General features: G+C 39.0%; 4 protein-coding genes and 1 long non-coding RNA gene across 8 annotated transcripts in view; 2 read left to right on the forward strand and 3 right to left on the reverse strand.

The window, feature by feature from the left end:
* The window catches only part of osbpl6 (oxysterol binding protein-like 6), a 33,064-nt gene extending 27,017 nt beyond the window's left edge, over nt 1-6,047 (forward strand). For all 3 annotated transcript variants that reach the window (XM_058616085.1, XM_058616077.1, XM_058616094.1), the window contains 4 exons: nt 687-831; nt 980-1,106; nt 1,336-1,458; nt 3,391-6,047. In XM_058616085.1, coding sequence (XP_058472068.1) covers nt 687-831; nt 980-1,106; nt 1,336-1,458; nt 3,391-3,502 — 507 coding nt within the window. In that variant the 3' untranslated portion in view covers nt 3,503-6,047. The remainder of the gene's footprint in view (nt 1-686; nt 832-979; nt 1,107-1,335; nt 1,459-3,390) is intronic.
* Nucleotides 6,048-6,088: 41 nt separating this feature from the next.
* Nucleotides 6,089-11,932, reverse strand: prkra (protein kinase, interferon-inducible double stranded RNA dependent activator). 2 transcript variants are annotated; one of them, XM_058616115.1, is made up of 8 exons: nt 11,788-11,932; nt 9,336-9,511; nt 9,120-9,201; nt 8,531-8,609; nt 8,106-8,223; nt 7,920-8,014; nt 7,650-7,812; nt 6,089-7,544 (listed from the first exon to the last, which is right to left on the reverse strand). In XM_058616115.1, the coding sequence occupies exons 1-8, from the start codon at nt 11,829-11,831 to the stop codon at nt 7,387-7,389; spliced, it is 915 nt and encodes a 304-aa protein (XP_058472098.1). In that variant the 5' UTR covers nt 11,832-11,932; the 3' UTR covers nt 6,089-7,386. The 2 variants fall into 2 exon arrangements, with proteins under 2 accessions (XP_058472098.1, XP_058472090.1); XM_058616107.1 differs by having other exon boundaries at nt 8,531-8,612.
* Nucleotides 11,933-13,007: 1,075 nt separating this feature from the next.
* casp10 (caspase 10, apoptosis-related cysteine peptidase) lies at nt 13,008-19,260 on the reverse strand. Its single transcript, XM_058613498.1, has 11 exons — nt 18,930-19,260; nt 17,450-17,738; nt 16,846-16,951; nt 16,570-16,705; nt 15,664-15,683; nt 15,544-15,574; nt 15,385-15,465; nt 15,191-15,282; nt 14,233-14,347; nt 13,642-14,140; nt 13,008-13,555 (listed from the first exon to the last, which is right to left on the reverse strand). Exons 2-11 carry the CDS (start codon nt 17,728-17,730, stop codon nt 13,384-13,386), a joined length of 1,533 nt encoding a protein of 510 aa, XP_058469481.1. The 5' UTR covers nt 17,731-17,738; nt 18,930-19,260; the 3' UTR covers nt 13,008-13,383.
* LOC131443677 (uncharacterized) lies at nt 18,308-24,303 on the forward strand. Its single transcript, XR_009233661.1, has 3 exons — nt 18,308-18,461; nt 20,312-21,479; nt 23,869-24,303. It is a non-coding gene; the product is annotated as an uncharacterized LOC131443677 (long non-coding RNA).
* LOC131443672 (protein FAM237A-like) lies at nt 19,729-21,668 on the reverse strand. The gene is made up of 2 exons (XM_058613512.1): nt 21,093-21,668; nt 19,729-20,394 (listed from the first exon to the last, which is right to left on the reverse strand). The coding sequence occupies exons 1-2, from the start codon at nt 21,457-21,459 to the stop codon at nt 20,282-20,284; spliced, it is 480 nt and encodes a 159-aa protein (XP_058469495.1). The 5' UTR covers nt 21,460-21,668; the 3' UTR covers nt 19,729-20,281.
* Nucleotides 24,304-24,346: the final 43 nt, after the last annotated feature.

A 24,346-nucleotide genomic window follows, 5' to 3' on the forward strand; every position in this document is an offset into this window, starting at 1 on the left:
TGCAGCAAGAAGACCCAGGTTCACAACCCTGGTTGGAACGAGGGCCTTTCTGCATGGAGTTTGCATGTTCTCCCCGTGTGTGCACGAGTTTTCTCCAGGTTCTTCAGTTTCCTCCCACAGTCCAAAAACATGCAATATGGGGATTAGGAAAATTGGACACTCTAAATCAGCAGTGTCAAACTCATTTTAGTTCTGGGGCCACCTATAGCACAATTTGATCTCAAGTGGGTCTGACTAGTAAAATAATAGCATAATAACCTATAAAGAACAAGAACTTAATGAGTTTGTTTTCCTTTGTTTCGCATTTAATGAAATATCTTTTTTACAAAACATCAAATTTCTGCAGGAAAAAAAGTGCAATTTTCAAAAATATTACATCTGAATTTACCATTTACACAACCTACAGATCACAGTGGATCGCTTAAAGGCACAAACATTCAGTGAAAAATATAGCATTTCACACTATGATAAGATTCTAATCCTGCGGGCCGGATGTTTGACACCCCTGCTCTAAATAGCAGATGGTTGGTTGTTTGTCTCTATGTGGTCCTGCGATGTTCGGTGACCTATGTCAGCTGGGATTGTCACCAGTGCCCAACGTGACCCTCATACGGAGGCTAAAGCAGCAGAAGATGAATGAATGAATGAATGAATGAATGAATGCATGTCACATATTTGTCTTCCAGGGAAACTACTGGAGTTCTAATGTGAACGAGGTTCAAGGATTCGTGATGGATCAAGAAGGGAAAGTGGTCCACAGGCTTTTTGGAAAATGGCACGAGGGTCTTTACTGCGGTGTCCCACCTTCTGCCAAATGCATCTGGAGGCCAGGTAAACACCGGCTCTTACTCCACACTCTAACATGGACTTCAGTTAAGATTTAGTGACTAAAATTGCAAACTACTGAAGGGGACGTTATTGATTAAAATAATTGATACATTGATTTTAAGATGTTAACATGTGATTCTGTCCTTGTCAGGCTCTATGCCCACAGACTATGAGCTGTACTACGGCTTCACCAGGTTCGCCATTGAACTGAACGAGCTCTGCCCCGAGTTGAAAGATGTCTTGCCACGTACAGACGCACGATTCAGGCCCGATCAAAGGTACAGCCTCACCTCAATGCAGCAATCGCCATAAGCCCAGATAACACAATGTGACAATGCTGACTCTGAATGATTAAACATAAGAGGAAGCAATTTCCTCCAAATTACAGACGTGACCTCAAACTGGTTTTAAGATTAGACCTGACTAAAGTAAATTTTTGCATTTTGTGACGGACCATGTGTTCTTTGTGTGGTCATCTGATTTACTGCATGTGTTTTGGTCACACAGACATCTCGAAGAAGGGAACTTGGAGATGGCCTCCTCGGAGAAGCAGCGTATCGAGGACATGCAGAGAACGAGGAGAAAGTGGAACGAGGAGAACAACATCAAGCAGGAGCCGCGCTTCTTCAGGTAAGCTCAGGGACAAGTGAGCAGAATGAAAACGCACACTGATTCATATACACAACTGTGTGCTCGCTTTTTTTAGTAATCAGCCATGATAACAAACACGTGCTCAGACTTCAGTTCTACCACCACTTTTAAACAATCATGAGTATAAACATGGCAGCAATTTAATCCATGTGGACATGCAGACATAATCAAGACCATCTGCCAAAGTTCAAACTGAGCATCAGATTGGGGGAAAAAATATGATTTAAATGACTTTGAGCGTGGCATGGTTGTTGGTCTGAGTATTTCAGAAACTGCTGATCGACTGGGATTTTCACATATAACCATCTCTAGGGTTTTAAAAGAGGAAATACCCAGTGAGCGGCATTTCTCTGGGCAAACATGCCTCGCTGATGCCAGAGGTCAGTAGAATGACCAGGCTGGAAGACCCCAGCGAGTGTCCCTCGTACCACTTAATCAGGTGTCCTGTGTACCTGACATCGTGTCTAACAGAAGAAAATAAATCGTCCGTGAAAAGTCTATTTATCCACAACATAGAGAACAAAGTGCATCTTTTAACGTAACTTTCTCTACGCCATTATCCCACTGTAAACTCCCTCTTCTTTGGCCAGGTAATTTCCCCTCATTCATTTGAACAGCGCCACCACGAGGAGACATGAAATAGCGATTGCAGGCGAGTGAAACTGGCAGGGACTGTTTACTTTAGAGTGCCCTTTATTTATTAATTAAAATATCGATTATTGCAACGCATGAGTTAGGACGACGATATATGACCCACCCCCTAAGCGACTTAGCAATAGATTGGTGTCTTAATATTCGCTCACTATAGAAAACAGCACATCGTCTTCTGCGTGTGTGGACTTAAGTCTACAAGTTTCTTGTTTCTTATGAATCCTCGAATGTTAGCTTCATGGTTTACAGGTTAAACCATACAAACAGTACCTACAGTATTAAGCTAGTAAGATGCTCTCAAGTTGTCACAATCATGCCTACATTTGATCATGAATTACACTGAATTACTATATCTTAAATTCCTGAACAATAGGGCTGGAATAATTACTTAATTAATCGGTAAATACTTGTCATGTATTTTCATCAACATTTGATCGCCATGAGGGTTTTTTATCATTATAAAAACATGTTTTTATGATTTTTCAGCTACTTAAATGTGAAGATTTTCTGCTTTCTTTGCTCCATATAACAAAGTAATCATTTGAGAACATCATTATTTCCAAATTTGAAAAACATTTTTCAACATTTTCTGACATTTTATGGACCAAGCGATTATTCGATGAATCGAGAGAATAATCGACAGATTAGCGGATTATGAAAATAATCGTTAGTTGCAGCCCTAAACGATAGTTTTGCGATTCCAATTTTATTAAAAAATTACATTACACTAAAATGAGTTTCTTTTAGCTGGCCCGGTCGTCCTCTCGCAGTCAAAACATATTTTGAAACTATTCTCATATTACATGCACTACAGATCTTCTCAACGTAGCTTCATTCATTAAAGCGTCAGCCTCAAAAACACAACGCAGACACACCCACACACTCACGTTGAGCCTGGTCTTTCTCTGCTTCTTTGGGGAATGAGTTTCATCTCTGGCGCACACCTCAGGACACCTAATCATTTTAGATCACACTCATACAATATGCTGCATACCTCCTGGATCACTTATGCTAGTAAGATTTACTCCTTAGGTACCGAAATGTGACAGATTCACAACAGATTTTTGAGGTTTGGTGATACAGAGCTATTAACAGCTTTCTTTTTGTAGTTCTTGATGCAACAAATTAACATTATTTTGTGTATAATCAGTACATCTGTATATAAAAATGTATATGTGATTTCATCTTCAGTACCACTAAAATGATTGAAGTTCAACACCCAGCCCTATCTACTCACTTGTGTGTTCGGTTTTCTTCCAGGAAAATGGTTGATGCCAATCACAGGGAGAGGTGGGTTTCCAACAACGTGTACTGGGAGCTCCGCAAAAACCCGGGCTTCATCAACATGGAATCCACAGTGAACCTGTGGTAGCGACTGTCATCGCTTTGTCATCACAGACAAGAAAACTGTCACCTATGCACAATAAGGTGTTGAAGAGAAACTTGCAAAAACATTTGTGTGCATGAACAGACGTGGCTGCAGAGCTGGAGGATGGAGATGGCCTAAGACTGAGTCACCCTGTTGAGGTTCTGCAGCACCATGCGCGTGCGCAGTCATCCATCCATCCATCCATGGAAACATCCTGCAGGATCAATTTCATTGTGCTTCTCCAAGCTCCGAGCGAGTTGTCAGGGCAGCATTTTTAACACTCCCGTGTAGATCTTTCCTCAGCTCCTTCCGTCTTCTGAGTCTGTCCTTGCCTTAAAATGACGTGTCACGCGAATCTAGCGAATTTTTAGTTCAAGCCATTTGATTTCCGACAGCCATTTGCATTAGACTAGTCTATGAAGTAGACATTTTGGTTTACTTACAATAGTGTGCATGTTTAGAAAGCAGCTTTCACTGGCATAAAGCCGTATTTACTGTATCATTAATTATTGTAGAAAAAAAGAGAGGTATTTTTATAAAATATCTTCGACTTAGAGAGGAAGTACTATGTGAAATGGCAGATTTGATTTATTCTTGCCTTTTTAATACTATCGAGTCTGTGTGATAGCAGTACCATCTCTTCGGAAGCCCCCGCCCCCCCAACTAGGCCGAGCTTCCCTTCAATCACCTGTCCTTGCCCTCTGCCGCTTCACTCTCTAATTATAAATACCATGACATGAAACTGCCTCCTCTTGATCACATGGTCACACAAATACACATCTGTCACTCCCACGCGTGTGTCATTCAAGTGTGTCCTTGGATTTGTGACGCAGGTAAACGTTTCAAACGTGACGAGCGACGACGTTCCAATCATCGTCACATTGAGGGTCTGAGTTGGTGCGGGAGGTTGTACAGTTGTGCTTTACATAGAGAGCCCGACAGTGACACACGAGCAGAGCGGCCACATATTTCCATTACGAGACCAAACACTCATTTATTGGGCATCATTCCACAGAGCTATAGAGCCTTATTTTACATTAAAAGCATTCAATCAATTATCTTCCGTCAAAAATCAACAACAAATGACCATCACGGTTTGGCAAAGCAATATGTGGGCGTACACATCCATATTCTGACCAACCACCACAAACATGTTCACCGTTAATGTAGTAATACATTTCCTCTGATAAGTTATGTCAGCAATCATGAGTCATTCATCTGTATAGTTTTGAAACACCAGAGACACCTACAGGCCGTCCTGTGAAACTACAGCTTGAGGATGCTGACGGTCAGATTGTATAGTAACAACTCTACTGTACCAGCTTTAAAGATTATTATTAAATGCTTATGACTCGACTACTATGATGTGGTTCTCAGAAAAAAGCACCACTTACTTATTCGAAGATTCTATATTTATTGCAAATCAGATCAGCTTTAACACCCGAGTGTTTTTTTTGTGGAAGAAAACATAAAAGAGTTGTACAGTGAAAACATATATAAGCAGTCACTTATACGGGAGCATTTTTATACGATGGTTCCCTTTGTTCATGGCAGCAGTGACAACCCTGATAGCGAGAATAAACTAAATATGTAGAAAGAAAACTATGTGAAGCTAATCCATCCTGTGTGCACCGTTCACATGGCACTGTGGAGGTTATGAACCAAAAATATCTACTGCTTTGCATCCATATTATTTATTTTCTTTCCTTAACTGTGTGTGCTTTTAATTTGATCCCAGACGACAAAATTAATGCTCCCGCTCGTCAGCGCCAGTCCCACTTGCTGTGCCTTAACGCATTTATTATTAATGCCTCACAAACACACACTTCTGATGAGAATCCACGCGCCAAGAAAGAAGGTATGCCGTCAGTAAGTGAAACTTGAGTCTCCACCTGCCTGCAGACGATCAGCGACGCTGAGGAGTACGCTGTGACAAAGTCGATTCTGAGTGAAATGTCGTCAGTGTGATAAGATTTAAAAAAAAGATGATCCGACTGTACAGCGCTTGCAGTGTTCAAATGTGTTCTGAACAGCTCCACACCCACAACATGCAATCAATCAATCATTGTAAATACAGAACATTTAAAAAAAGGATGGGTCAACTACAAAAGCAGATTCATATTTTTCCTCATATGTCAGTGATTTGTTGTTTTTTTTGTTTTTTTTTAAACAAGATTGAATCCCAGCAGTTTTGATTGGAAGCAGGAGCGATGCTTTGCATAGCGTTTGGTATTGAAGAGTCAGACCACGGTGGAAAATTAATTACATGCTTTCTTTGTCCATTACTTGACCTGCATGTATCAACAACTTAGCCTGCCAATTGAATGTTGCAGATGCCTTATTTTAAAAAAAACAACAAAAAAACGTGTTTTTTCGAATTGGATTGTCATGTTTTTGTTTGTTTTATGTATCACAGATTTCTTTAAAGTCACCCCCCCCCCCCCCAGACACACCTTCTAAAGTGCAATTTTAACAAAGTACATATCTTTCCATACACACTGTACACTGCTGCTACATAGTGCTTGTTCTAATAAAACGGTAAAACGTATGAGGAACATGTCATTTATATGTCAAAGAAATGAAGTGAAATAATGTCCACATGAGATTTTAATGTGTCATAGAGCCGTTCATTTCTAGAAAACAGCGAATCATGATGAAAAATGTCCAGCACAGTTTCCCAGAGTCTAAGGTGAAGCGGTAACATGTCTAATTATGTCTGACCAACAGTAAAAATAAATATATCAAGTAAAAAAAAAAGAAGCTAAGTAATAACTACAATTGTTTTTAGTGTTTTTATCAGTTATCAAAATAACTGTTGTGCTGTTTGAGCGTCAGTGTGCAGAATAATGACCGAACTTGCTGCTACATGATGGGTCAAAATACAAGCTTGCATGAATCTGAATTTTTGACATGATCTGAACTACTACCATACGATTTACACAATCACCATTAAGAAACCTAAAACCTGCAGTGCACACTCACTGATAATTCACGTTTCAGTGGAAGACAGCTTTTCTGCAGCAGTTACAGAAAGTTGTCCAACAAGGCCGCTCAGTTTCTCCGTATCACCACCAAAATCTAATGATTTCATACTTTGGGACATAATGTACATCATCCAACATTTACCTTTTGAGTTTTGCTGCTCACAGACAAAAATAATAAGAATAAAATAACCTCCTTAGGGGAGAAAAGCAAATGGTAATACGGCATAATTATTACACACAACATTTCCTACTAGAATAAATAATATATTTATATTATACCAAAAGACAACATCGCAGACAGTAGCTTTGACTGTTACTAATATTTCTGGCTGATGCCATCTATACCACTATTTTAATATAAGCTTGTCAAAACTACACAAGATTCAAAACAGGATGGGAAAGGGATTTCCTCAGCAACAAAGGTCAGTCTGATGTTATCTGATTATCTATATGCAAGAAAAATGTGCTATTATGCTATAAACAAATCTCCTTTCTCATGTAATGTTTAATGTATAAAAACATGGCCAAGTTTAATTCATAAAGAAATATACCACTTGGTCAGAAAACCCCTAACTAGGCATTTTCTTGATATTTCTTCACCATAGATTCTGACAATTTATCGTTCAATCTTGAAAACAATACAGAAAAGTAACTATTTGACCTGAGGAATGATAAAATAGCATTTCATATTTAGATGTTTTTGGGATTTTTTTACCAACCATGATGAGTTTCTTGTCTCTTTAAGTTAAAAAAAACACACAAATCAAAAAATGGATGAAGCAGTGGCCCAGGGCCTTGATGTAACTACCTTTGTGCCAACACAATAGGATGCACTGGCAACATGTGGGATATTCTGTATGTGATGACGTCGGTGACGGTGAAACTGTTAAATGTGGTGGGGCTTTACTTGATGGAGGCCATGATCTTGATATACTGCAGGGCGCTGTGGGCTGCGTCGTTGTGTGCGTTGCTGCAGGAGATGCCCGTGCCGTGGCACACGGTGACCGGGGAGGTGGACAGCTCTGCCAGACACTGGTACTGGCCGTTCACAGTCAGCTCATCTGACAAAGAAGAACACACACACACACACAGGCGCGCGTTACAGTGACAGTGATGACAAGATTGCACCATTTCAGCCCAGTTAAAGCCCTCGGTGTCAGACTCACCGATATCAAAGTATGTGACCTCAAAGCCTTGCTCCTTAGACAGTTCCAGCATCATCTGTATGTAATCTGTGTTGGGAATGCTCAGAGGGTTTCTTCTCAGTAAACATACGTTCTCTGCTGAGGAGTTCCTTATGTTCTCGATTCGGACACTTGGTTTAGGCATCTGAAAGTTTTTAAATGAACACAAACACTTTACAACACTGCACGCTGCCGCTGCCTCCAGCAGTCACAAAAACAAAAACAAAAAAAGGTTATAGATACTTGATATACCCATGTGATTTCAGAACAGCCAGACAGACTTTGTAGCTTTGCAACCACTTTCTCTGCAGCTGCCCTTTTTGCCATCTTTTTTGAATTTCCCACAGCTGTCAAAACAGAAGACAGAAAAGGAACACTATGAAGAATAACAAGTCACTTTAAAGGGATTTGAAACAATCGTTTCATAAACACACATACCTTTCTCTGACAAGGACTCCATTCGACAAGTAACGGTGAATTCTCTCTTGTGTGGCGGACCAGCCTCCATTAAAATTGTGTATTCAGGAAGACGCCATCCCCTCTGCAAGGCTAACTCCTAAAATTAAAAGGCCAAAGAGAAACAAGAATTACATATAGTATATTCAATAAAAATGAATACATGAAAACAGGGACTCAAATAACAAGTTTTAATGGCTTAGCAACAGTTATCAAGGTTCTGAGAACATGCGTCATTTGTAATAATTGGTTGAATAATAAATATGAAATGGCATATCAGCTGATTAATAGGCCCAACCAATTTATCAGTTCACATCTAGAGAAGAGATACACTCACATAATAAATGACATAAAAAATAAAATAATAAAATAAAAAATAAAAACCCACACAGTCATGAGTCACACACCTGCAGCATCCCCACTGAGTTTGGCTGGTTGTTTGTTTCTGCTGCAACACCGTTACTCTCAGACTTCACAGGATTGATCCTGCTGGGAATAACATCAAAGCAGTTACCACAGCTGCAGCACGACAACGCTCACAACACGCCGTCAGCTTGACACGCAAAGCAAAAGATAGATAGAGAGATAGAGAGAAAGATAGACGTGTGCAGACGGATGTAAGCCTTGATTTATTTCCACAGGGTTTACAGTCACAAAACCAACACAGCAACTACACAATACATGTAACAAGACACAGAAGCAACATAAAGCAGAAATGACTATGTGCTGTGATGACAGACAGGAGAAAGCTCTTGCCCAATGAGTCTTTCTCAATTTCTGTCTGTGGCCTGAAGGGCTGACTGGACTCACTGGCTCTACTTCAGTATATGGTTTTGACTAAAAGTTGGTTTATTATCAATGAATCTGCAAATAAGCAATGTTCAAAGAAAACACAATAAAATACTGAGTGAAGTTTACCATAGCCTAAGTGGATGTATGCTGAAATTATTTTTAATTTAGTGCAAGATTAAGTCTGTAATACAACAAATAACTCACAGTGTTCCAATGTCTCTCTGCAGGATTTTCAGGGCTGATTCAGCAGCCTGGTGTTTAGCAGCCTTTTTACTGGGACCTTGACCTGAAATCACAAAAATTGAAATCTCTCTTTTTAACACTTGAGTCAAACTTGTAAAGAGTAAACCCGATGCACAGGACAGAGTTCCTTCAAATTTGGCTAAGGAAAACTGTAGAATAGTAGTTTTCTTAAATGACCTGTGCAGCTCACATCTCCGATGCTCACGCTGAAGACAAAGCTGGGCTGGTGAGCCTCTCCTTCAGCCTTATCCATCACATACACAGGAAGGTTGCCAGTTTTGGTGCCATATTCATGCAGGATTTGTATCGGCGTTTTCCCACGAATGATGGTCTGTGGTTCAAGTGTCTTTAAACTACATGCAACAAAAAAAACACAAACGACAAAGCTGCAGTTAACCAGAAGCAAAACAACTCGGCTGTTGCTACAAATCTGTAAAGTATATAGACTAAATTAGAGCATAATTAATACAGCATATACCTGATAGTAACTTGTTACTGACAGCGTAAGTATTTTTAACTTATTAGGAATATGTATCTAGAGGCTCTTTATTATAACACATTAAAGCATCCAGCTTTTTGGTCTGTTGAGTATTATCAATAATATGACTTTGTAATAATCATATGATGTAAATATTATTGTTGCTCTTTACTACCAAAAAGAAACGACTGTCCAAGTATAAACGTATCCTTTTACTAAGAGCCTTTTAGCATGTGATCCCTCCTGGACTCACACAGTAAGAGCTAATGTTAGATGACGTTGGGGAAATGGCCCCTAAATTTACTTTTTTTTTTTTTCCAGGGAAGCTGAAACTAAATGCACATCTAAACAATGAAGGAGGTCAGTGCAACCACAGTCAGATCATTTCCACAGGAGCAACTGGAGATGAAAGATGTGGCTGAGGAACATCTCACAAAAGGGTATAGAATCCCATATGAACTCAAAATACTATCACAGTATTAACAGCTACTGCTAAATCAATAGACTTATTTACTGACTATATCAATTATCATTTATAGACTATATTAGGGCTGAAAGATTATTAATTGATTAATAAATTACTCACCAATTATTTTGAACGGCTTGAGGTTTTCTTTTCCATTATTAAAACAAGCTTCTTAAATGTGAATATGTTCAGGTTTCGGAAACACTGATCAACATTTTTTTTAACATTTTATGGACCAAAAGATTACACGATTAATGAAGAAAATTTTGAATAATAATATGTCATTAGTTGCGGCCCTCGACAATGTTTAATGGATTTGGTCTTTGAAACTTGATAAATGCTCCCAAGTCGGTATAATTAAACTGTATATTTTATTAAAATATTTACTCTAGTATTTTGATTACCCGTTTCACGAATTTAATACTTAGTTCATACATTATTATGTATGTATTGCAGCACACACACACAAAATGCAGATTGTATTTTTTTATTGTTGAACTATTATAATATTTGATTACATGTAGAGTAAAACAGATCAAATACATCAGACATATTAACTGTTCCAAATTCTAAAGATCGGCATCTGCCACAGAAAAATGCATATCAATCAATCGCAAGAAAATATGGTATTACATTTAGAACTTTGTCTATCATCAAACTTCTGATCTACCTCAATCTCAACTCCGCACTTTATGTAAATAAATCATCTTTTCTATTTCCATTCTGATTGATCATTGTACTGACTTCAAGGCTGCTTTTATATTGTCTCCATTTACTTCCCATTGTGTTATTCACAAACAAAAATATGCAGAATCACGACCCAAGATCGACTCTTTTCTACTGAAACTAAAACCCTTGTTTAAATCTCTCAATTTGATAAACAAAAAAGCATCACATTACTGAGTCATTATGTAAAATATTCCCCTAAAATCTCTGACCCCTTTTTTGCTATCTTTTTTCCCCCCATTTCTTCATGTATTTTATTCTACACGTTATCTCTTTTTTTTTACCTATAATTGAGTTATTTATCTGTCTTATTTAACCTTTATTTTTGTAATTATGTTTGATGCAATATCTGTGCATTACGATGTGCTACTCTGCATCAATGTATTCTGTACGTTAGACTTGTTCAATAAAAATAAGAAAAAAGATTTACCCATTGCAACTTGCACCTATTTAAATACAGTTATTTTAAATGTATATCTGCTTCTGCAAAAAATCCATCCTCTGTTTGTCTCTTGTAAATGTGCACGACTGCTCTACGTGCCCTAATTTGAACAAATAAAGTTCTTTGAATAATTTAAAACCTAAAATGCTTCAGGGCAGCAAGCTAAGCTAACTGGCAGTTCACTATTATATACGTATAAATAACGTATTGAATGCATCACATATACTATATGCGTTTACTTATTCCGGTGCGAGCACACATTACATTCAGGTGATACAACTTTTGTATGGGAAGCGATTAATCAGCATTGGATTAATTAAGTCATTTTAATGTAAAACAGCTAGCTGGCATTCTCACGGTTATTGCTAAATCATAGCTAACATAATTTATTTGATTTGTCGCAGAGTCGCTTTTCTGTGAACTCTAACTTCATGGCTTTATATACTAACCCTTGTGTTATAGTTAGTGCTGAGAGAGATATTTAATACACAGCTGAGGAAATGTAGTTTAAACGAACCTGGTGTTAATGTCGGCGTCAGAATGAATTCCCTCCTGAGACATGTTGACACAAGTTTCTATGGACTCTCTGAAGATTAGGATATTTTTTTTACTACGACTGTAAAGTGAAAGTGAAGTATCCAGAAACACTAAAGGAAGCTACCACGTTTAACATCCGGGTCAAATGCTGAGTCAAATTATGCGAATGGAGTTGAAGATGTTTTGCTGCCACCCAGTGTTGATGGAGGTCATTACGAGTTTAACGTGATCAAGGAAGGACTCATGTGATTTTAATTCAATTAACTCGTCAGAAGAGAAACATTTAACTCTCGTTATGTCCTCCCGATTGACATACACTTTTTGTCCTCTGGGCGCAAAAACGACCCCGCCTGGTTTGTTATTTAAAGCACATAGTGTGAGAAAGCCCTACGTGTGAAACACCATCTACTGTCACACTGACCAGCAGCACACCAGACTGTGTGAAGCTGCATGGACTTTCTGTGTGTTTCCCATATCATGTGTGTGTTCTTGAGGAAATGTAAGTGTTTTCTACTTAATAGTTATGGATATTATGATTATTATTCCTGTTTGTGTTGCATGGGAAATATTGTGTGAGCTTGAGTTGGATAAGTGGCTTGTGTCTCTGTAGTAGTTAGCTTCAATATTGCAACTCAGTTTCTTGTTGTGTTTGTGACCATGTTTTATTAACAGAAGTTTAAATGTTGAATTACTTACTGTAGTTTACATTTTAATATATGAGGCTCCAATGCTGTTAAGTATGCTTTACCTCTGCCAATGTTATGTTGGAAATTGTTCAGTTTTTTCCACCACTGATAGTGACACACACACACGCACACACACAATCCCTCTTTCTGAGGCTGGCCCCTCAAACATATAGTATAAACTGTCAATATGTTCTGTGTAACATTATTCTTCCTTCAGTTTAACCCATTATCACAAATAGTTCCCTTTGTTTTGGAGCTTTTTGTTCACTGTTTTTGAGTTAAAATAAAATGAAACAATTATTTTTGACTAATTGACTTAATCACAAACATAGCACATAATGACATCCGTTTGTCCTTTGGGGTCAAAATTGACCCCGTCTGGTTTTGACGGTCATTTAAAGAATCTAAAGTGGAAAGCTCACCCAATTCTGTTTCACCCAAACGTCTCACAAAGCTTCACAAAGGGCACAACTCCCATTTTTGGCCATACCTACATGTATATACTAAACTAGAAGCAAGTACAGAGGTATTTATTCATTTTTGAAGTTCATTACAGGAAACATTGGAAAAATGTAACTTTGGCAATGCCACAAATATTAAAACGAGGCAGGAAACTGCGTCAGTACCTATAATCCCATTTGGATGAGGTGTCAACAAGCAGGTTTTTTTTTTTCTTCAGGGATCATTATTGTGAAAAGGAGGGCAGGCTGGGTGGAGGAACTTCAGGAATCGGAAAGACCACCCTCTTCCTGAGTGAGAAGGCTGGCTGAGGCATTTGCTTTTTTGGCAATGCCACAAATATTAAAACGAGGCAGGAAACTGCCTCAGTACTTATAATCACATTTGGATGAGGCGTCAACAAGCAGGGTTTTTTTTTTCTTCAGGGATCATTATTGTGAAAAGGAGGGCAGGCTGGGTGGAGGAACTTCAGGAATCGGAAAGACCACTCTCTTCCTGAGTGAGAAGGCTGGCTGAGGCATTTGCTTTTTTGCACCCGTGTCATCTGTCTTTTGGCTGACATCAGCATTCACCTGAGTCAGGATAGACATGAGGTCAACTCCCCTGTTCAAAACAAAAGATAAAGTGAGCGTTAACCTACCAAAAAAAGTCAAATCATGCAACAAGATCCGATACTATGTGTTACTAACTTGGGCACCATTTGGACAAGGTGTTGACACAATGACTGAATGAACCAGCTGCCGTTCTTCTTATCTCTGTAGGAGACAAAGAAAGGGATGGTGGCCATTGCCTGCAGGAAATCAGCATCACATGGGATGGAGTTTTTCCCTTTAAGAGCGTCGCTACAGAGACGACTGCATGCAGGGCCGTCAGCCTCTATTTGGACAGCCTTTTGCTTGTCGGTACCCTGACAAGCCTGGATAAAAAACAACTTGGGCTTTTCTGCCAAAGAAGGGCACTTGACTGCATTCAAAGACTCCGTCAGGTCTTTGAGCTTGACTCCTTTGCCTTCTACACCTTGAACTGTTCCCTCCTTGCCGTGGCTCAGAATACAGCAAACCACACAGTCCATCTGGCTGTGGTCCCTGCTGCTGAGCTCCCGCACCACAGACAGCATCTCCTCACTTGTACGGTCATGCCATATTTCAATAGCAAAGCCCAACCAGCCAAACACTTCCTGGAGACACTCTGGAAAATGAGGTCAATGTATGTTACATGGATAGAAACAATGCAGAAACTGTATACTAAAATATAGACTATTCAATTTAACATCAGCTTACTTTCATCAGTCAACGTCCCCTCCCGATTTTTGCCATAGCATTGAGAGAAGTTGTAGTTGTTTATGATCAAGCAGATTCCTCTCTGTGCTGAAGTCATGGGATACACTGCCAAAACCTACAAACATAAACCCACAACACAAATTACGTAATGACTCTACAGCTGTGCAAATATATCTATTGATGTGTCTGGATTACGGACGTCTCAGTTAACTACTTTTACTATTAACTGTGGTGTGAAACGTCACAGTTAATAAATCGTGAAGGCTCACCTACACCGTGTTTCTGTTGACATTAAAAAAAAACCTACCGGCGATTAAGCCGGTACCATAGACAGATTAGCGCGACTAGCACGGAACCAAAATGTAACAAGCGCGGTGAACTCAACAGAAAGTGCAGATGTTACCAAAGGCTGCTTGACAAAACGACTGCGTCCAAGACTACGAGACACTGTCAGTTATATCCGCCAAAAAAACATCTGAGGTCTGCTGTATGGGACTATTTTGGGTATCCAAAAATTGGCCGAAGGTGTCATTCAAGACGTAGGATGCCATCTGCAAAATGTGCTGGAAAAAGTTGGGGCCAGAGGAGCCAACACAACAAACTTAACTTAAAAAAATAGTGTACACAGCATTGATGGATTCTATAGCTGCATTCAAGACCTGGTCATGTCTCCATATGTCAGTACCTCTCCTCTTCAAGTGCTTTAGTGCAGCAGTTTAAATTTGTTAAATTATATGTTCCAGGTACAGCTTTAGACAGCACATGCCAGGCCAGACTACAGAGGCCCAAAGACCATAATTATTCAAGTAATACCCCCAAATATAGTATATGCAGTTAATCTGAAACCCAAAAATTAGTTTTGGAGCCCTTGAGGGTCTGTGACTTGGGTAATTGTCCATTTGCCAAGGTGTTCACCCTTGAACACATCAGCCTGTATAAGAAAAAATAAACCACACACCTCACTGTTTGTGTTTGTTGTCTGAGACATCTGTTTTTCAGGGGAGGTCTTGTTTTCCTGAGACGGCAGCCATGCTGAGGTATCACTGCTCACTGAAGGACAGATGATGGCAGGTTGAAAGGGCAACGCAGTCATGTTCCACAAAGATGAAGCATCATATAAAAGGTGTGTTGTATCGTGTCACAACAGCTTACTTTGAACACAATTGCTTGTTTCAGCATTTGAGCTCAGTGGTGGAGGTGGAGTCACACGTTGCTCTCGAACAGGCATGGCATCTGTAAAAAGTAATAAAATCACTTGTAAAAAAAAAGTGTTGTCAAAATTTTTTAAAAAAACCTAAACTCATGACTCACCCACAGAGAAGTTGAAAGAATTAATCGAGCTCTGTGGGACACGAGAGAAAGTAAAAATGGTAAAGTAACGCGTTTCATCGTCATATACACATATAGTGTTTATAGTGAACAGTTTCTCACCTCGGCCTGTGACTGGAACGCTTGAAAGAAGGAGAAAAGATTACAACACAAAATGGCCAGAAATACTTAAACGTTACTTGCAGTGAGGGTTAATTATATTTTAATTTACAAAATCAGACACGCTAAAAAGGTTTATTATTATTAGTGAATAGTTCACTTCTGAAAAGAATATACTTTGTTAGTGCAGTAAGTGCAAGTGTGCAGGTTTTAATCATGTTTTGGGGACTCATCTGCCTCCTGAGAACAAAGCAATCAAAGAGTTAAGACTTTGATATTAAGGTTGGATTTAGGCTAGAAGGGGTAGCATGACTTTATATGTTGGGTTTCCATTACTCCGAGAAATGTGCAAAACCTAAAAATGGCAATAAAAAACACCTACATTTTATAAAACCTCTCAAATATCGCTATTTGTACACTCTCATGAAAGGGTTTTTCATACGTGTTGATTTCAAAGTTTATTACAAAAGTGTAATGGAGTAATGGAACCGCTGCCTTCGTCAATCGAGATCACTGTTCCAAAACCATGGAAACAGGAAATGCATCCTCCTCAAAGTAGAGGCTCGCAGGACGAGATTTTACAAGAAAAATGGGACGTCGCGAGATTAGACTATGAGAACTACGCTCATATGTAAAACTCCCTTCAACGGAAACACCTGCAATTAGCAATTGTACTTTGTCAAAAGTTTAGAAATATCACTTTTATTTTGTGAAAAACTGTAAAGGAAACTCAACTATAGAGGCCTAGCACAGTGTCCTGTGCTTGCTCTTCCTGCTGTAACTGCACTGCTCAATTCTAAATGAAATACTTGCTTTTGTGTCCCGATTACTACATTTACTATTGTAAGTATGTGTCAGCATCCCACATCATGTGAACATCGTGTGAAGTGAGAATATTCTCGAGCTCACTCTGCTGTGCTTTGAACTGGTAGATCTTCTCTTTCAGCACGGGACAGACTGACTTTAAAATGTTCTCCAGTTCGGTTAAGTTAGTGTCATTGATGAGGTCCATGTGCTCCATCTCCAGGAAGATTTCCAGCATAGTCTGGAAAGTTACACACATTTTACTTCGTCAACTCTTCATTTAAAAAGAGATATTAAACATGCATCACGTTGTAGCACCATTTAAAAAAAATGTGACTTGCACATTTATGCCGATCATCTCAAAATATAGGAATCACTTACAATATGGTCCTCCAGTTTTCTGCGTGGGAGTGTTGGGTTTAACAAGAACTTCACATGTTTCAGGTCATCATCAGTCATCTCCTCATACAGGTTGTACAGTAGCTTCCTGCAATGACGCACAATAAAAAGTCAAATTATGAAGTGTTGTGAAGCAATGAGCAACTGCAGTTTTGGTTGTAGATTATTTAAATGCGACATACGTCACATTAGAGTCTGATGAATTGCTAAGTGAATTTATTTTTAGTATTTTACGAGTTTTTAAAAACCACAAGATTAAACAAATGTATGCAGAAAAACTAACACGGATATTTGTGTTGTATTTTATGTCAATGTTAAACTGATGGAACTACACCTAAAAGCTAAATCTAACTGCATTTTCACAGTCACAAACCTGAACTGATGGAAAATGCAGTTGACTATGAAATGATTTCCACACATCATTTCACAAGATCTTCATGCCAGATCAATTTATCAACTGGCCCCATGCTTCAAACTCTACATATACTGTACTACATATAGATTCATAGCCATTTTATTATTTCATACAATTTCCTGCAACTTCAATCACACGTGATGATCTCACAGTAAAATATGAGCAGCCCACCTGTAAGGAGAAATGAGCCCACTGGTTGTAGATTCTCTGTAATTCAGATTGAGGTCACGGACCAGGCGGGGGCGTTGTATGATGAGCAGAAGCTCTATCAACAGTTGCGGCTGCTCTGGTGAGAGACAGTCTTGTTCCACCAGACGAGAGAAGAGGTCATTGGCAGACTCTATAGAGTTTGGGTTTCGGCCCAGGAAGTCGGTGCACAGGAATTTTAACGCTTTTACTTCGTCCTTGCACATGGCCTTCCCTACCTCCAACAGCAGCCTCTGAAAATCCATTTCTGTCGCTAAAAACAAGAACAATTTACTCAGATTTCTGTACCATGATTTGTGACGTAACATTGTGTATCGAGTCATACCATCCATTACTCCCTCATTTATTTACATGACCACATTTTAATAACATGACGTGGTTGTACGGTGCAGGAGCAAGGAGTAGAGGTAGCGGAAGTGGATGAGTTTAAATATGTGGAGTCATCCAAAGCAATGGACAGTGTACAAGAGAGGTGAAGAAGAGAGCGCAGGCAGGAGGGAGTGGGTGGAGACAAATGTCAGGGGAAAGGGACGGTCTACATGACGGTACTTAGACCTGTTCTGATGGCTTAGAGACAGTGGCACTGTCTAAAAGACAGGAGGTGGAGCTGGAGGTGACAGTAAGAAAGTAAGAGAGATAAAGTAAGAAAGTCAAAGTTGTTTTGGTTTGGTCGTGTGCACAGGAGGTATATTGATTATATTGGACAAAGTATGTTGAAGATGGAGCTGCCAGCAAGAGGAAAAGAGGAAGACCACAGAGAAGGTGCATGGATGTTGTGATTCACAACATCCATGCACCTTCATGCATTCATCTTCATGCAGTTGTGAAGGAGGACATGTCATGAAGACATTCGGTGCAACTTAAGAGGACACAAAGGAGATGGCAAGATGGAGGCAGATGAACCGCTATGGCGACCCCTGAAGGAAGAAGCTGAAAGACGAATACGGTCACAGACGAAAGCGATTACAAATCTTTGGTGAGTTTGTGTCAGTAAATCTAAACACTTTCAAACACCAAAGTTACAGAACAACACAGTGAAACTTACTTATGGGATATAAATAGGTGAAAATATTGTTGTCAAAAACTTAAGCAGACATACATCCTACTAGGTGAGCCTTTTATTAAGTGGCTAAAAGTAGTTTTTCCTTGAAGCTTCCATATTTCAGGCTGATTCATGGCACATGTAGCAGCAAAGTCAACACTGACTATGTGTAGTCCTCTAAGGAAGTAATAAGGAACAAGACATGTCTGTGGATCTGTGGATTAACAAACAAATTAATCCATTAAAAAATAAAGTCCATGGCCACTGTGACGTATTTTATTGAAACGTTTCACTCAAAATCCAAAAATGGTAAAAGAAGGAAGTGAGCCTGTCTGCGGTTACTTCAACACACACAATTGAGACTATTTTCTACTTAAGCCCAAACATGAGGAGCGATGTTACCTGTGAGAGAGACTCCAGAAGGTCTGAAAACAGGTACTGCAGGTGACAACAGAGCTCGGAAACGGGTGTGTTTTCATCCCGAAACACGAACTTGGCAGAAAGTTCGAGGCCGTGTGAACATTAAGTTAAGAAGGAAGTTAAAAACGAAAGTAATAGAAACGGCGAGCAGCGGGACTCGCACATGCCCTTATAGGGGTATACGGGGCTGGATACTCACCGCAGGGGCAAGACTCCCCACAGTACAAAATTCGGGGATTGATGGACAAAATATTTTTTCATTGGGTGAGGTTAAGGGAGAATTGAAGTGTTTATAATTACAGCAGTCGCTCGAAAACTACGCTGACGACACCTGATGGGCGTTTCTCTCATTTCTCTGTGTGTGTGTGTGTGTGTGTCTTACAGGAGAAGCCCACCCCCTTAACACACACACACAGAATAAAAAAACAACTTACAATATAATGTTCTGCAATAGGCCTAAAATGTTGTAGCTTATGCTAACGTTTTTGAAAAAATATGCCTGTTTCAGTCTATGATATCAGACAAACATGTTTGCTGCTTAATCTCACCATTAGTCAGCCATTTTTGAGTATAAATTTGAGTTTGGGTCACTTTTTAAACCGATTACTCTTTGCACCAAAGAGAAAATAAGAGATTTGACATCACAGGTCACAGGAGTTGTTGATCCACCTGTGCCCTCAATCAGTAAATTCAAATGTTATTTTGTGACTGTGGTTTTTTAAAAGTGACACAAACGTACCAAACGAGGCATGTTGAGAAATACTTTTATGATTATGTGTCACAGCAGTGTAGTTTGCAAATACTCATCGTCGTTTAGCCACTTATCCACTTTTTGTGAAACTTGTGTAATCAAGGATTAACAATTTACAGCCATGATACATGGATTTAATGTAAAACAGGAATGATATAATCATGTCGAGAGAAAAGAAAAATCATATACTGTTGCATTGCTTTTGAACCGGGCACATATATTTGTTATAGGAACATGTGATAACAAAAACAAAAGGTTATGTCCCTAAAGAGTGTGCAGAGTGTATCAAACTACAGGTAACTCTAGCAACCCTTCTATGCAGTCTCACCCTTACCATACAGGTATGCGTTAACTGAAACAAATTAAACACAAAGCACACATAAGTATATACTGTATATAATCAATAAACAATCTGAAGTCAACTTAGACTAATGTTGTCTTTGCAAACTTTTTCAATGTGTGCTTATCAAAATAATAACGGTGGGAACAGAGGCTTCTGCGGGAGACTTCACTGAGTGGTGACCCCCACAGGGTTTGTTTCTGGTGACATGTACACTGTGTATAAATATGAAAATCATATTCATTATTTGTGATAGTGTTTGTTGGTCTTTAGGGTCTTGATTTGTCCTCGGCGTCTCACTCTGACCCTGAGCCATGACCGGGAATTCACACCTGAGCTGTTGAACCTGAAGGATTCTGTAACACACACACATACACACACACACACACAAACGCACACACAAACACAAACACACACACACAGTGAGAGAGGGTGATCATCAGTGATATGTCATTTCTCATGTCCGCTGGAACTTGTGGACTGAGACATGAATACTAACACAAGGACAACGGCACAAGATTCACAACACCAAGAAGACAACATTATGCAAGAGCAAAAAATGATACAAATATAAATATACGTAGAAAGTAATAAACAAGAAAACACAAGATAAAACAAGTTAAAAAGACAACATCACATGGTAACTCTTGGAATTAGATTAATGTGATGATGAAGTACAAATTAATGACATATGAAGTAATGATTAAGTACTGACCATTACCTAAATATTATTATTAATACATGATTGGTTAAATATTACCAAATGAGTATTTAATACCTTAATTTACTATTTAATTATAATTAAGTACTGGGTATTACCTAATTATTTTTACCTATATGATTAATTTAATATTAATCATTAATATTAATCATTAATATTAATCATTACATGTGGCATAAACACTGACCTTGTCAGGACATGTTATCCTCATAGGGACCGAAACCTGGTCCTAATGAGGCACAACCTCATTTATGAGTTGGTTGAGTTTAAGGCTAAGCACTTACTAGTTATGGTTAATGATAATTCTGTGTGTGTTTGATTTTGAACACTTACTGTCAGTAATGAGGGAGTGCACAGCGGTGACTTGTCTCCGTCCTAAGCCGTGACTCCTGGACAGCACACAGTCCACATAGATGTCCCAAAAAACCCGGGCCAGGTCCCAGTAGAGCGCCGTGTGTTTGCTGTTGTCTGACGCCCTGAGGAAAACCATCAGCTCCCAGAAGGCGGGCACCGTGTCAGCGATCCTCGGGGAGCGCATCTTCAGCAACAGCGCCGAGGAGAAGTCCCAGCACTGCGGGTTGGCTCGGTGGGCCGCCAGGGGGTCCACCTGACCCGGCTTCTGGCCCTGGAGCGGCACGGCACACATGGAGCCCAGCACAAACACTGTGGCCAAGGGTATGTTCAGGAGCACTGGGACCATCTGCAGAGGACGCAACACAGGTCAGATGTCTCCTTCCAACTGCAGAATAACAACAACAATAACACTAATAATCCTAATAATAATGATAAATACATTAGAGTAAAAGGTTTGATGCATGAGTAGATTTAATACACCAGAAAACACGTTTAAAAAAAAACAAAAAACACATCATGCTTATGTTGAAGAAAGAAAAAAGGTTAAAACTTAAATTTTACCACCTGTAGATTGATACATTTTTGAGAAAAACGCAGCTGGTCTTTAGGGTCTAAAGACCAATAATCCGCCTTACATTAAGCACTTATGATAAAGTTTAAAGTTTACATGGTATAATGTGCTGAGCAGTAAACATCTAAAATATGCAGATTAGGCCTAAATGATTGGAGATTAACCAGTTAGACTATAATAATGTACTCACCACTTTAGCTGGTCGGACTAAGAAGAATATAATGTTGATTGGAGTTTGACAAATATGTGTTAGTCTGTGGTGTTGGGTCCTAATTGACGTCAGCGCCTCCCTCCTCTGCGCGCACTGTTGATGTTGATGCTTTTTAGTCATTGGTGGTTCAGATGCTCCTGCGGTGATTTGATGTTTCCCTCGTTTATGGGAATTCGTTGCATCATTTTCAAATGAGCACTGGTCTTTTGTGATTGATTGATCAATAATATGCATTATTGTATTTAAATTATTATTAATGAATTAATTAAATGTGCATTGATATAGCAATATGAAGGCACATTTAATGATAATCATTACTTAATTGACCATTAATTGAAATAATTCATTTTCTGACTTCTTTTTAAATGGATCAACTAATTTACTGTTTATGGTCAATTTATCAACTAACAACTGAGAAGCAGCTCCACTCAAACATTCTTGTGTGGAAAACAGTTTTCCTAACGTCATCTGAAGCCACCATAGATAAATGAGTTCTTCAGTCTGTGTGAGATGTGACGTGGACTCAAATAAAGCCAAAAATAAGAGTCACTTCAGAACTTTGAACCCAATGTGTCATATGGCATTTAATGTATTTCTTGTCAAGTTCTTAGAATAAAACATATATATATACATATACATGCATATATATGAAATTTGGCCCCAGAAACTTGTGCGGGTCTTCTCTCTGTAAAATGAAACTCAGTGATGGCTGGTGTTCCAGAAGAGAGTGGTGCATCTAAGCTTTTACTGAAATGTCACATGCGTACTTGATCTCAGATGTAATTACTTTCACAGTGGGAGTCCAACACTAAATGTACAGCGTGAGTTTCTTACTCAGTCATTCCCACCTTCAGCTACAAGGCTCAAATTATAACTTTCGAAAGAAAACCATTTTCACACCGAAACACAAAATGTAACGTCTCAGTCTCAGGAAGTGAGATAGTCATTTAAAATGATTATCATTAAATGAGCGAAAGGGGAAATTATTAATGTTCATTGAGTGCTATAAAGAAAAAAACAAAACATTTTCAGAGGGGATTTTTCTTTCTCCATACATTAATCAACCTGGGAGTAGCCCCACAATATATGAATACTATTCCAGCCTAAACCAGTGAAATACAGAAATTGTTTTAATTTTTGTTTTCATTATGGAATTATACAATTTAAATACTTGCAATACTGAATGATTAACACAAAAGAAATAAGACATACAAAACATTACATTCATACACATACAAGTGGTTGTAACCCTGTTGCATGGAAAAGGTATGTTAACCTTTTGGAATTACCTGGATTTCTGCATAAATTGGTCATAAAATGTGATCAGATTTTCATCTAAGTCACAAACACAGTCTTAATAAACTAAGACCTCACAAACAATTACATGTTTTCCACACAATGTTAACATTCACATTGCAGGGTGGAAAAAGTATGTGAACCCCTCAGCTAATGACTTCTCCAAGAGCTAATCGGACTCAGGTGTCAGTCGACCTGGAGTCCAATCAATGACACGAGATTGGAGGTGTTGGTTAGCACGTCAGTTTTTAGGTCGCTATTCTCAAGAAGCATTGCCTGATGTGAACCATAAACTCGCACAAAAGAGCTCTCAGAAGACCTACAATTAAGAATTGTTGACTTGTATAAAGCTGGAAGGGCTTACAAAAGTATCTCTAAAAGCCTTGATGTTCATCAGTCCATGGTCAAGACAAATTCTCTAGAAATGGAGAAAGTTCACCACTGTTGCCACGTTTGAAGTTTGCAAAAGAGTACCTGGATGTTCCACAGCACTACTGTGGAACATCCAGTAGTTTCATCCAGTAGATGAAACCAAAGCGGAGTTGTTTAGAAGGAACATGCAGCGTTATGTGTGGAGAAACATCAAAACCTCATCCCAGTCTCAGAGCCTGGACAGATTGCCATCATCGACGGAAAAATGAATTCCCAAGTTAATCAAGACATTTTGCATTTTGCAGGAGAACTTAAGGCCATCTGTCCACCAGCTGAAGCTCAACAGAGGATGGGTGAAGCAACGGGACAACGACCCAAAGCACAGAAGTAAATCAACGACAGAATGGCTTCAACAGAAGAAAATAGTTCTGACCTCAACCCAAGTGAGATGCTATGGCATGACTTCAAGAGAGCGATTCACACCGTTGTGCAGCTCTGATCTGCAACTTCAGGAAACATTGGGTTGAGGCTATTAAATTCAAGGGTTCACATACTTTTTTTTTGCAACTGTAAATCCATCACACATTTTCATATAAGTGTTCATCTTTATATCGCATTTGTTCCAATCTCTTTTTAAAGTTCACTGACTCACTTTCATTTGAAATGTCTGGATTGAGCATGAGGGCTACTTATTTTTCTGTCTTAGCAAAGAGCATGAAATGTACGACGTCAGTTTCAGTCTTCATTGTCGGTCATGTTTGTCATACATCGCTCCAGGAGATA

The sequence above is a fragment of the Solea solea genome, chromosome 2 (assembly GCF_958295425.1).
Source record: "Solea solea chromosome 2, fSolSol10.1, whole genome shotgun sequence".
Classification (NCBI taxonomy): domain Eukaryota; kingdom Metazoa; phylum Chordata; class Actinopteri; order Pleuronectiformes; family Soleidae; genus Solea; species Solea solea.

What these genes read in the sequence shown, in the direction of transcription:
- prkra (XM_058616107.1), bottom strand. Translation starts at nt 11,831, where the DNA reads ATGTCTCAGGAGGGAATTCATTCTGACGCCGACATTAACACCAG. An exon ending in ACTCAGTGGGGATGCTGCAG is followed by an intron (nt 8,224 to 8,530) that starts GTGTGTGACTCA and finishes TTTTAATTTTAG; the next exon opens with GAGTTAGCCTTGCAGAGGGG. An exon ending in GGAGTCCTTGTCAGAGAAAG is followed by an intron (nt 8,015 to 8,105) that starts GTATGTGTGTTT and finishes CTGTTTTGACAG; the next exon opens with CTGTGGGAAATTCAAAAAAG.
- casp10 (XM_058613498.1), bottom strand. Translation starts at nt 17,730, where the DNA reads ATGGATTTTCAGAGGCTGCTGTTGGAGGTAGGGAAGGCCATGTGCAAG. An exon ending in CCAGTTCAAAGCACAGCAGA is followed by an intron (nt 15,684 to 16,569) that starts GTGAGCTCGAGA and finishes CCTTCTTTCAAG; the next exon opens with CGTTCCAGTCACAGGCCGAG. An exon ending in GGGGACGTTGACTGATGAAA is followed by an intron (nt 14,141 to 14,232) that starts GTAAGCTGATGT and finishes CTCATTTTCCAG; the next exon opens with AGTGTCTCCAGGAAGTGTTT.
- LOC131443672 (XM_058613512.1), bottom strand. Translation starts at nt 21,459, where the DNA reads ATGGTCCCAGTGCTCCTGAACATACCCTTGGCCACAGTGTTTGTGCTG. An exon ending in GCACTCCCTCATTACTGACA is followed by an intron (nt 20,395 to 21,092) that starts GTAAGTGTTCAA and finishes TGTGTGTTACAG; the next exon opens with AATCCTTCAGGTTCAACAGC.